The following is a 13,381-nucleotide window of genomic DNA, read 5'->3' as shown; positions in this document are numbered from 1 at the left end:
GATGCCCTGGTTTCTTGTGTTTACTCATAGCTGACATGCAGTAGTTTATTTGTATCAGTTTTTATGTCAGCTTTTAAAATCTGTTTTTTTGGTTCAGTGAAAATAGAGACAAAGTTGTTGCCAACTCGACTTTGCAAGTATTAGTTTTAGCAATTTAAAACTGGACAATATGTAGTTGAAAAGTTTTGTTTAAAGATGTCTAGGTTAGATACAGCATAGCCACTGTTTCAACTGCATTTAGAGGACTGCAATTCAATGTATAGTTAGAAGCTGCTTCACATCAAAATAGTGCTGAAATACTATGAAAACAAATATAAAATTAACCTAGATGTCTGACAAACTAGCAGCTAGTCGAGGTGGCAAGCCAGCAAACGTTTTATTAGTGGATGTTGACATAAACAAGGTGGCATTAAACATAGAGCATTTTTTGCTGGACACAGTGTCTCTGCTCTGCTCTTTTCCCCTGAAGGCAATGAATTAGAAATTTGTATCAGTTTGACCTGAAATACATAAATCATACAATTAATCCTGCAAAACAATTGGATTGTTTTGGACTGCAGAGTCAAAGCCCTGCGTGCATTTCTGTTATCTGGTATAAACAAATGTTACACTGATAGTTTAGGGTAGAGAGCACCTCTAACAGCCACCTTTCTACACCTGAGACTTCCTCTGCAGGGCAGCGTGCGAGCCGACGGAGAAAAAGACAAACCGGCAGGTTGGACATGAATCATGTTTCCCTCCGTTGTGCTGGCGTGTGATGAGCACCGGCGGCTTATTTATGGTGCCGATCCAGTGGCATCGTTTATACCATAGAATTTGCATGTCAATTGTATATTTAACCCCTTCAGGCCAGGAGATTTGCTATGCACACGGATTACTGTTTACAACTGTTTACCCGCTTTGGCACGACCTTGTAGATACTGCGGAGGCTGAGTTGCTGAATTTGTAGCAGTAATGTGCCGAAACAGTTAGCTGGTTAATCGATTAGTTGATCCAAAAAATGAATCAGCAACTAAACATTTAATGCATTTTCAAGCAAAACTGGTTTCTGCTTCTGAAATGTTAGAATTTGCTGATTTTTCTTGTCTTAAATTACAGTAAGATGAGTATCTTTTGGGTTTTGGACTGTTGGGGTGTCACCTTATGATTTGGGAAATTGCAACAGCCATTTTTCGTTGTTTTCTGATGCTATCTAGACCAAATAACTAATCCATCAATCAAAAAAATAATCCGATAATTAATCAGTCATAAAAATGATTGTTAGTTATGTGCCAGCTATGTTTTTTAACAGATAAAATACCAGGCTGCAGTCTTTTTTCAAACCACAGTTGTTTTTTACTTCCTGAACTCGTGAAAGTAATCCTGTGTTGCACACCTTTGACTTGTGCTGTTTGAGTAAAAGTTATTTTAGTTAAAAAAATACAAGAGTCAGCTGAGATTTTGCCAACTTTTCTACCTTTGTGAAGCCGACTGGTACACCACTGTATATTGTTTGTGTGTTTTGTGTTTTATGGAGGTTCATTTCCAACTGCATGCTTTGAAAGTGTTTATTTGTGTTTGTGTTTGAATAAGACAGCAACAAAAGTAATTTGGAGTCTTGGAGTTTATGTCGTTACAAGTTTTAGGGAAATAAAAACGCTCTAAGTGATGGAGTGTAAATGTGATGGTGTGCCTGAAACAACGATATAAAACAGACAAAGAAAATTACTTGTATTTTCTTTCTGCTGCGCTGTGGGAACATTCATTGGATTCTGCCCCATCTGTTGTAATCAATAACGTGACCATCTTGTTTTTTTATGAAACGCACTTACTCTTAATTTCATCCACCAGTGGTTTTAGAGAGAAGAATGTGGAGTTACCTATAAGACTTTGACATTATAAATCACCTCTTGAGACCAGATTGTACAGCAGTATCGATTGATCCTGATATATCACAGAAATTTACTGTCACTTCTGTTTTCAATTAAAGATACAATCAGTCAGATAATGACTTAATTGGATTTTACAGAAGATTGAGTTTTATTGCCCTGTGCTTTACGAGTTTAGTTAAGGAAGGCCATTTTATCACAGTTGTCAGGGGCGACCGGCTGCCGCTGCCTTGTCCTTCTGTAGCTGCTGCTGCCCTGTGTACAGCGCAGGGGAGAAAGTGTCACAGGATTGGTTTTCCTTGAGCTGCCTCTGCCTCCATGAATCATGCCCTCCCATAATAGATAAAATCTGCTCGGATCCCACCGTGACACCTCCTGGTGGAGTGATGGCCGCTCCGTACAGACAGGAAGTGTGGAAGAGGACACTGTAAGCTCAGAGGTGAAGCGGGAAACTTCAAACTGTTTATGAAATATTCAAGCCTGCAATGTCACTCTTAGTTCTAATTAATTAATTAGATTGAATCAGCGTCATCGCAGCAGAGCCGACTGGAGAGCAAAGAGTATTTCTTTGTTTAGTCTGGAGTTTCAGCTCTACAAACATTTCTCAGTGGCACACTTGCTCAGGTGCCAGAGACGATCTGATTGGTTGTATTCCACCTCCACCTGTATTACACCAAGTGCAAACTCTGGTCAGTAGATAGGAAATAATTAAATTGATAACGAGCTTGTTATCCATGATGCTGGAAAGCTTTCTATGCTTGTAGGTAGGACTAAATATTTTCAGTGACGCAAAAATTTCCATTTTAACAATACAATATGCAGCTCCAACAGTCTGGTTTAACCATGTCTTTCTTTTGTGCTAACTCAGATGGAACCTGTAGCATAATTAGCAGCTTGTTTGCATTTAGCCTTTTTTAACTCCTCACTTTCTAGAACCTGCAGAACCCTGAAGAATTTCTTAGCTTTGCTCTTCAAAAAAAAGTCTTCAATGTCTGTGAATTACAGTGAAAAGAGTGAAAGTGAAACAGCTACTGAGTGGTTGGAGACAGGAGGGCCAAAGGTAAATCAGTTGAAATCAATCAGCTGTTGTTGTTTTTTTAATGTGTAACAACATGTTCAATAGAACCTTTAGATTAATTTACCATTCCAGTAAAATGAGCCTAAAAGGCCTGTCAAAGACATACTCAAAGTAAACTGATAGCTGCTCTTGAACCATTTGGAGTACATGCGTTAACACTGTGAGCTGTTATCCTCAGCAGTCAGAATCACTGTAAGTGCTACTGGCATTGAGCAAGTTTGAACACACTGAAAGAGAAGAGTTTTTCCCTTATTTTTCCTTTTTCCCGTTTGCCCATATCTGGGACTGTTCAAACTATATGCTAATACTGTAAAGTATATGTGACAGCACTGATTAATGTTGACAGAATTCTTCTCTTGCAGTTAGGATACAATTGATTAGTTGATTTATCTAATGAGCAATATATATTATAAGGATATATCAAGGATTTATGGCTTTTTTAGACCCTTTACAGTGTTACAGCAGTCAAGGTGGAGATGATTTTTGCTATTTTATATGACGTTGATATAAAAATGTTGTATTGTTTCAAGGATGTTTTAGAAATGAGTGTGAGAATCTTAAAATAATTATTTTATTAGAATAATAAGAGGGGTATCACTGCTTTAGTATCAGGAAAAATGTCACTTCATCCCTGAAAATTCATAGAATTAGTTAACTTCTATTAAAACAAGCTGAAATGATTTCAGTCAATTATTTTCACTAGTTTTAAGAAAATAAGACTTTTAGGACTTAATAATAAAAAAAATTGGTTGGTAAGATCAAGATTTTTTGCACTCTGCAAAATGTGAACCTACATAATAGCGATCAAATGAATGTAGTGGAGTGAAAAGTACATTTACCACTGTATAATATAAAGTAGTGCTGTACAGAGTCCTGTATTTGAGTAAATGTACTTAGTTACTTTCCACTGCTGCTGTAAATGTTGGAACAAGTAAATTTGGTTATAGCAGCAGATAGAAATGTGGTGCTGTATGAAACTAATTTAAAAAACAATTAAAGCAAATGACAGAAAGCCTAGAAAATGGAAAACATTTTTCAGTTTTATCAAACTAAATCACCAAAACATGCTACAACAGAAAATGTCATCTTCAGCATGCTGAGATGTTGGTTTGAACAGTTTTAGCCAAAATGAAATTCTTTCCTTCATTTCTGCCCAAAGGACGTGATGAGTCTCACTCAGACTTTTCCTTCGATGTTTTTTAAAATGCTAGTACTTGTGTATGTGCTACCCGGCAGTGGTTGTAGATGGTAGTCCGTCTCTCTGTGTGTTTGCTGACCAGTGGTGGAGGATCACAGCGCTGTTTGAAGGACGGGCAAAGCTCCGGTCATAAATGTCCAGCCCTGAGAGCCAAGCACCAATAAACAGGCGAAACTAGACAGACTAAACCAACTTAACAGGCCGCTGTGACGCTGTGCATCCACAGCTAATCTGAGGACGTTACCCATCATTTGTCTTTACACCTGCTCGGCCTGATCTGAGAACAGCACGGCAGCCCGTTAGCAAGCCTTTACTTTTCTCCACAAGCGGCTCAGAGGCATGAATGAAGATATTTTTGAAAATCATAAAATAGTTTGGATATTATTCACGAAAACACAACTTCACATGTGCATTCCTCAAGTAATCTTAAGTCTGGAGAAACAGGAAAAATCTTTCATTTTATATTTGAAGCATTTTTCTTTATTTCACATTGACCCCTCAAAGTACATGGACGTCGATCAACCATCGAATTTCTGCCTGTTATCTGGGTCCAGGTCACGTTAATTGATTAATTCTATTTTTCTAGCGATTATTGCTATATATAACTGGGAAGTACTGACAAATATAATAAATATCAGTAAATTAATGAATTAATGAAGATTTTCAATATTTGTTTAGTTCTGATGGTTGCTTCAACTAATTTTAATCAATTCCCATGTAAATAATTTTTTCAGTAGCCTAAACAAACAGATTTTCCCTTTTTCCCTGCAGACGACAGTTGTTTCTGACTGATGGTCGGTAGGTTCCAAAAAACGCCTTACTAATTCAGATGTCTGGCTAATTCCTCTGTAGGAGCTCAGTGTCCCACCTCCCTGGGGAGACTTAAATCAGCGTTTCTGTGGCAGAACTTCTGAGTGGCAGCAACGCCCCCAATCAGCACCTAATAATCACCCCACTCAGCAGAGGTCAGCTCCTCCTCCTGCAGCCCTGAAGGGGCTCTGCTGGAGCTGTTTCCTCTCCTAATATAAACATCCAAGATGTGGAGTGAGTGATTGAAATGTAAAATACTTGCACAAAGTGATTATATTGCTAGTTAATGGCTTCCAAAGATCTAGTAAAATCTGGTGGTTTTAGCCAACAAAGCACAGATCAATTCTTTAAAATAACCTTGTTTTGCTAAACCCTCCGTTGACAAGCCATGATGAGGGCTCGCCGCGATTCATGAAAGATGCAAAGTACCTACAAAAAACAGTAGATTTAGAATCAGGTGCTTTATCCTGGCATGATATTTTGAGTTTCCACTTTACTAAATGAGAGGAGCTAAATGCTAATACCAGCTAACAAGTATGCAGTGTTATCAGTATTCACGTCTGTGCATCTAGTGTAAGAAGTTGTGGATACGTGATAAAACATAATTGCAGTTAAAATTAAACAAGAATCTACATGTCTCTGTGTGTTTGAGCACAGCAGTGCTTTAAGCTAAATGCTTATTTCAGCATGTTCGCATTGACAGTGCTAACATGTCAATGTTTAGCATGTTCACCATCTTAGTTTAGTGTTGTGTATGCTAGCATTTGTTAATTAGCAGTTTTTGCTTGATGATGGTGCAAGAGGAAACGCTAAGGGATGACCACCAAGTGTTACAATTGATCCTGAGGGGGGCATGAATGTCTGAATCAAATTTCATGCCAATCCATGCAAAAGTTGAGTTAAAGAAGTCGACCTAACTAAGTAACCGATTCAGGAAAATAAACTTTTGACAGCATCATATAAGTGACTGTGTTGACCATATGAATTGGTCAGTACTGAGGGGACTCATGTAGTCTATGATCTAGGTCTGCCGGCCCACCATTTCAACCTGTTCTCACTCCCAACTCGTCACATGCAAACTGGTGTCAGTTTTTAACACTGGATACCACTTCAACATCATTTTTCAACAGGCAGAGTAGTCCAACTGCTCCTTTTGTGAATGAGGTAATATAACATAAATAACTTTATGAATGTAACAGACGTACTTATTTTACCAGACTGATTGTTTCATGTTAACCACATCTTTATTATTCTCAGCAAACTTTATTTTGAAAGTCTAACCCAACATTGCTAACTAGACATTGCAAATTTGTTATTGTGAACTTGACCAGAACAAGATTCTTCTCCATCGTCTTGGTTACCATGGTGGCGGGTCCCAGCAGTAGGCGCAGATTTGTTTTTGCCTGTGGGTGCTCAAATTAAGTGAATACCATCAAGGTGATGATTGCTGATGCTACTGTCGTCTGTTGGACAGACAACAGCAACGAGATGTGATGCTGCTCTGCTCCATCCTCCATCGGCACACAGTCTCGACGGGGCAGCATCTCCATACACACTGGCCACAACACAACACGACATCGCTTTGTGTGGAATAGTCCATGGAAACACCTAAACCAAAAAATCCCCACACACATTAATACCAGACCTTGGTATTGGCGCGCTTGGTCCCGCCCCATCCAATGTATGATTGGTTGCCTGAAAAGGAGCGACGGTGATGACACCACCACCTTTCTGAAAGGTTTAATGGATTTGCAGGTAGTCTGCTTGGAGTTGAAGAAAGACGGAGCACTTTTTCGCATGCTTATGATGGCGCACAGGCTCTCTGCTCATTGGGCACAATGGGGGGAAAAAAAGACTGGCAGTCAGAAAAAAAACAGTGCATGGCTACAAGCCTTTAATGACCTTGGTGATGTTTCCTTTAACGGCATTATGAGGTTGCCGCTGGGGGTTTGTGGGACAGTTGTGAGGCAGCAACCAAGCTAGTGTTAACAAGCTATTGCTAACTGGCCCTCAGCATATTTAATAGCTCTATTTTAAACTAACAAGTTTGGTAACTGATTGCTAGCATGCTTGTTAGCCGGAGAGCTTTATTATAAAATACGTTTGGTAACTGATTGTTAGCATACTTGTTAGCTCGGAGAGCTTTGTTTTAAGCTAACAAGTTTGGTAACTGATTGTTAGCATGCTCCTCAGCTCGAAGAGCTTTATTTTAAGCTAACAAGTTTGGTAACTGTTCGCATGCTTGCTTGCTTGGAGAGCTTTATTTTATGCTAACAAGTTTGGTAACTCATTGTTAGCCTGCTTGCTAGCTTGGAGAGCTATGTTTTTGGTTTTATCTGTGGCATATTTTACTCATATATCATATTTCTATAATATTTATGGTATTCTACGATGTGATATTCAATTATTTCTATTAGTTTATGTTTTATTGAAACCACCTCTACTTAAAAGCTAAGTTAAAATTAAAGTTGTGGGCTAATAGACTGACCTTTTAACATGCAGTATCTATATCTAAAAGACATCGTATTTCTCGTAAATTAAAATCTATTTTGTGTTAGATGCACGTTGGATCTCAGCATAAAATGTTTACATGACAGCCTCTCTGCATCTTCAACTTGCAGTGCATCAAAATGGAATAAAAAAGAAATCAGGCCTTAGGCCAATTACAATGCAGCCTGCAGTATAAACTTTTATTCCAGTTTGTGTTTTACTCTTTATCAACGAACAACATGAATAAATTTATTATGCGTTGTGGTGTAGGCGTTCACCCACCGCCTCCCACTCCCACAAATCTACTCGGCCGGCACAAACTGCAAAGCCACTCTAGTCACCTTGAAATTTCCTCTGCTATTTTCCAATTAAAAGCTTAATAGCCCTGGAGACGGGCTTCATGTGGGGAAGTTTACCATGCTCTTATTCTCTGTAAGCTGCGCAGGCTCGGATCCCATTATTTGCTTGAATAAACCCTTTTTACGGTCAGAAATGGGCCCTGGCTTTGTCCGGTGTTATGTTTCAATGCCCTCTATTAGTCCAGCAGAAGGGACATATCAGCATCCTCGACATAGTTCCCAAAGGGCTTTTATACATGTAGAGACCTAATCATCTAAGTTATGTACGATTGTGTAAAAGGTGCGAGAAGCTGCAAAGGTTTTTTTTGTCCAAATTAAGTCTTATAGCCTGTGGGCCTGCAGGCAACAGGGAGGGGAAATGTAGACAAATGTCCTGACTTTTAAAATTAATTTATATGTGATGTTTGAATAAATTATGCCTGTGTTATTTCCTCGAAATGAACCTTTTTGAGGACATATATCTAAAGAGATCCAAATCAGAGATCAGAGTTTTGACAGCTGGGATTTCAGTGTTTTCATATTCGGCCTCAGCAGAGTGAAACAGGCTTAGATTAAAGGTTCACGCTTCATTTTGTTGTGTATTTATGGTGCAACTTTCAAGTTAATGTCATGTTTTTTTTCCATATGGACGTTTGAATATAACATTAATATGCCATATTTTATAAAACTCAAACTCACTTGTGCATTGAGTCTTTTAATGTCTGTGGTTGCTTATTTCATGTAGGGCTGTTTTTTTCTGCACATCGTGTGTCATCGTGCTGGGATGTCAAATCGCTCACTTTGCTGAGTTGATTTTGGACTTGTGGTAACACACACCTTTTACTGTAGGTACTTACGGTGCTATTATCAGTTTAAATTTCAGCCTCTTTCCCTGTGTTGCCTTGTTCAAATAAGGCCTGCATTATTACAAATGTTTCAATGGCCGTCTGTTTCATGCAGAGAGTCCTGCTTGCTGTCTATGAAATCTCAGTTTTGACAGCTGGGGTGTCATGTTTTTGATACTCAGTTGGCATTTGAGTTTTGACTTAAATGACAGGCTTACACGTGCCTTTTTTAGGTGTTTATGATGCTGTTTTTGTATTTCAATAGGTTTTGTTGCCTGTTAATTGATAAAATTAATTGATAAAATCAAATTTTCTTCCTCATATTCCCCAAAAATCTACAAATAGGTGCCAATTTAATCTTTTGACTTCATCTTCATTTTTTCATGCAGGTCTGTTTTCCTGCATACAATCACAATACAAAAGGCAAACTTTGACAGCTGGGGTGTCACTTTTATTATATTTAGCATCAACAGAGTAAAACAGTTGAGTTTGGACTAGGCTTTTTATGTATTTATGAAACAATTCTCTGATGTATTGTTTCACATTATGCTTTAGATTATTCAAGAGCCAGTCCAAAATGCACAGACTCCTGGCTTTACATTTAGTCTTTTAACCCCTTAATAAATGCTTTCATACAGGGACAGTTTTCCTGCATTCAGCTGTAAAATGTTACAGTCCTGTCCTGCACTGTGGCCTTTTCAGGGACCATTTCTGAAGATGATGTTGCAGCTTCTCATTGATGAAGCTGAATGTGCCTTCCAAGAATCACAGCGTTTCATTTCAGGATGAGCTCTTACACCGCTGAAAATACATGCAGAGCCTATTTGTTTGCACTGTAGACCAGAATGTTTCTCATCTTCTTGAATCTTGTCAGAAGTGTTTCCCTGATCTTGGAAGTTACTGCATCGTGTTTAAAGGGAACTCTGCAAACGTGTAAACCTAACAGAGAAAGGAGGGGATATCTGATCATCACTGGCAGTTTTTTTCCCGCCCACTGCAGCCTCGCAGGGACATTTTTTGCAGCGTGCAGGCGCCTTGACGCGAGTGACAGCGTTTGGTTACTCGTCTCCATAAGTGCGTGTCAGCCTGATGCATATCTGTGCTGTCAGCCGGGGGAAAGGTGGATCCTCCACTACAAGCCAACACCTCTTACCCTCATCCTGTCATGCATGTGGCAGAACACCACCATCCACCTCCATCTCTCGGACAACAACACTCCCGCGCCGCCTCGCCTCTCCGCAGATGCACTTGTGCGTCCTGGAAAACACGCTGCGTCTGACAGAATGAATGGCTACGGGTCCCCCTACCTGTACATGGGGGCTCCGGTGTCTCAGCCCCGGGCCCCGCTCCAGAGGACCCCCAAGTGCGCGCGGTGCCGGAACCACGGCGTGCTGTCGTGGCTCAAAGGTCACAAACGCTACTGCCGCTTCAAGGACTGCACCTGCGAGAAATGCATCCTCATCATCGAGCGGCAGCGCGTCATGGCGGCGCAGGTGGCGCTCCGCAGGCAGCAGGCCAACGAGAGTCTGGAGAGCCTCATCCCGGAGTCACTCAGAGTGCTGCCCGGCATCGGCATGCCCGGGGCCGGCGAGGGGAACCAGGGAGCCCCGCCGAGGACAGAGGAGCTGGAGCTGAGGTGGAGCAGCACGGAGCCGGCGCAGGCCGGAGCGCAAACATGCACAGGTAGGAGAATAATGAGGAGAAGATCGGCAGGATGAAAGATGTGGCTTTTCATTCCTGATAAATATTTACCCTCATTTAATGGAATGAAAATAATGAAAAAATGCAAATAATTTGTTCTCATAAATAATGACAAATAATTTGAAACTATTCTAATAAACAACAACAGCAGTAATAATAAGAATTAATAATGAATAAATCACAAAGTGCCACATTCTCACATGACTGCTTTAACAGTAAATCTGTATTTTGATTTTAATTTTCAATTTTCACACACAAACTCGCAAAAGAAACCTCCAACTCTTTTGATTGGAAATAAGGAAAAATCCCTGCAAGAAGAGAGATTTGATCTGAACCTCCTGCGCTGACTGTGCACACTTTGTGGATTGTTGTATTTACGGTAAAGCGCAGAGTGCTGAGAGTATGAACATGCTGTCATCGTGTACGTTTTTATTTCATTTGCACACAAAATTACGCAGACACTTTTTTCTCTATTTTGCTTTATTTCGGAATGAGACATTTGCTAATATGAAATGATCCATGTTGATTTTCTTTTTAAATCATCGAGATGCGGTGAGAAACATCAGACCTCGGAGGAGAAATTCATGTTACAGCAGCACGACAGCGTTAGAAAACAGCAAAATTCAAAATTAAATACTTTCTCAGAAAAATTCAGTTGTATTAAAACTCGGTGCGCTGTTTTGCCTAAAAACACGTTAAACTATTATGAAGCAAACGCATTCGTGCTGAAGGTAAAAAAAAAATATTATTTCATGACATTTTTACAGAAATGTTTGGGGGAAAAAGAAGAAAAGCAACAAACCTCGTTTATATTTCTGAGACATTAAGAAAAGAACATCTGGTCATACTGTTCTGGCTGTTTCCATTTTCCGCCTAATTATTGGAGCCATGAAGGCCACATGAAGAATATTATTTTTTATGTCGCGTGACATTTTTATTTTTTTTTTTATAAAGAATGATTTTATATAAGCCATGTTATTTAGTAAAACATTTGCCCCGTGGAGTCTGTTTTTACCTTTTTATTTCTTAAATATCAGCTGTTCCTATTTCAGTATTTCAAATATTTAGTTGTTGGGCAAATTTGTCTTTATTTAGTTGCTCATTATCTTCCTCCCACATACCCACAGTCATCACTGACCCACTGAACTTTTCACAGTGCGGACTTTGGCTGTTTCTATGTTCACCTGCTTTGTTTCTGAGACGTAAACATTTGGACACAGGCGCTTCAGCTGACTCCACCTCAGCTCCATCCTCAGCCTGACAGACGGAGCTGAGTGGCTCTAAAGATCACAGTAATCAGCGGCCCAGGCCGATGTAATCGCCATATTTCTCGCAGGAGGTCAGCTTCGGATGAAATGTTACCGAGCGGCGAGCGATCTGTTTACAAAATGCGCTCAAAAGGCATCGACGGCAGATTTCTCATCGTCACACAGTCAGCGCTTTGTGTTAACAGCTTTGGAGACGACAAAATAAAGTAGATCCGCATCAGTCGTCGTGTTGGAGACAAGTTGACAGGCGATTAATTGCATGTTGCGCGTCCTGTTGAGCAGAACCTCCAGCGGGGGGCTCTGCCTTGCAGAGACGAGGAGTTTGCATGAAGGTGCGCAGAAAAGAAAGCTGAATGTTTGTTTTCACGCTGTTTCCTGCCCAAACTTGTCCCCTGACTGTTCGCTCGCTCGCCTTGCAGAGCCCGCAGAGGACGGTCCCGATGAGGCGTCAGGGGGTGAAAACGGGGGGAGCTCCAGCGAGAAGGAGCAGGACCCGGTCAGCTCCCCCGAAGGCTCCAAACCGAACTCCTGCTACACCCCGGAGCCTCCAGAAACCCCCACCCACCCGGAGGAGAGCCGCTACAGCCTCCCCAAAGCCGGCAGCACTGAGAAGGAAGCCAAACCCGAGAGTCCTCAGAAGTACCCCGTCAGCCCCGCGGAGCAGAGCGTGCTGATCGAGGGCCTAGCCGGCTCCATCAACCTGCCCTTCAGCCTCCGAGCCAACCGGCCGCCGCTGGAGGTCCTCAAGAAGATCTTCCCCGCTCACAAGCCTCCTGTCCTGGAGCTCATCCTCAGAGGCTGCGGGGGGGATCTGGTGGGGGCCATCGAGGTGCTGCTATCCAGCCGGAGTCCTGACGGGAGCGCGCACACGCACGCAGACCCGCACCCGGACGCCCTGGTGCTGCCTTCGAACGGACACCTGTTCGAGCACACGCTGGGCTCCTACCACCCGGTGTCCTCCTCCGCAAAGTGGTCGGTGGGCTCTGCTTTCCGTGTCCCCGAGTCCCTCCGCTTCACATCCGACTCCGCCTCGGGCGTGGTGTCCACCGGCCCGCTGGGTGTCCCCCTGCAGCACCCGTCCTTCCCGCAGCCCACGCGCTACCCGCTCATGCTGCGCAACTCTCTGACGCGCAGCCAGGCCAGCCCCTTCGTGCACAACGACGTGACTCTGTGGAATACCATGGCCCTGCAGCAGCAGTACCAGCTCCGCTCGGCGGCCCAGTACGTGTCGCCTTTCTCCCCGGCAGCCCCCGCCGGCCCCGGCGCGTCCGTGTTCCGCAGCTCCCCGATCCTCCCCTCCAGAAACTCCGAGGAGCAGCGCATCAGCATCCAGGAGGAGGGCTGCACGCTGGGACCCAAATCTGGCCTTTACTCCCCCGATGAGGAGTACGAAGAACGCTCCGACTCCGCGGACTCCCGCATCCTGAACTCCTCTACCTAGAAGATGATGCTGATGATGGACTAATGCAGCAGGGGACACCAAAAACGTATTATTGTGAAGGGACATCCAATGTGTGTAAAGCTTTTTCTTAATTATTTTTTTGCTTTTAGGGGGTTGGGGTGTCTCGTTTGAACTGAACGATGTCAAGCAATCACCCTTTGATAAGGTGATGGTAATCCTGTAAAACCATACTTTGAAGATGTCACGTGGGCACGACCAAAACGGATGAATGTAACAGACTCGCATTTGTTTTGAAACCCTGTCACCTGTTTCCTGTAAGCATGTTTAGTACTGTGAACACTTTCGATGTAAGGATCATCAATGCATGTCAAGAGTATGCCAAA

At 42.1% G+C, this 13,381-nt stretch overlaps 1 protein-coding gene across 1 annotated transcript; it reads left to right on the top strand.

The window, feature by feature from the left end:
• The first annotated feature begins 9,890 nt into the window (after positions 1-9,890).
• Positions 9,891-13,381, top strand: dmrt3a (doublesex and mab-3 related transcription factor 3a). Its single transcript, XM_041936199.1, has 2 exons — positions 9,891-10,310; positions 12,016-13,381. The coding sequence occupies exons 1-2, from the start codon at positions 9,911-9,913 to the stop codon at positions 13,035-13,037; spliced, it is 1,422 nt and encodes a 473-aa protein (XP_041792133.1). The 5' UTR covers positions 9,891-9,910; the 3' UTR covers positions 13,038-13,381.

Source organism: Chelmon rostratus, chromosome 5 (genome assembly GCF_017976325.1).
Source record: "Chelmon rostratus isolate fCheRos1 chromosome 5, fCheRos1.pri, whole genome shotgun sequence".
NCBI lineage: Eukaryota > Metazoa > Chordata > Actinopteri > Chaetodontiformes > Chaetodontidae > Chelmon > Chelmon rostratus.
The sequence above is the reverse complement of the archived record's forward strand: the minus strand, read 5'-3'. Positions and strand labels throughout refer to the sequence as shown.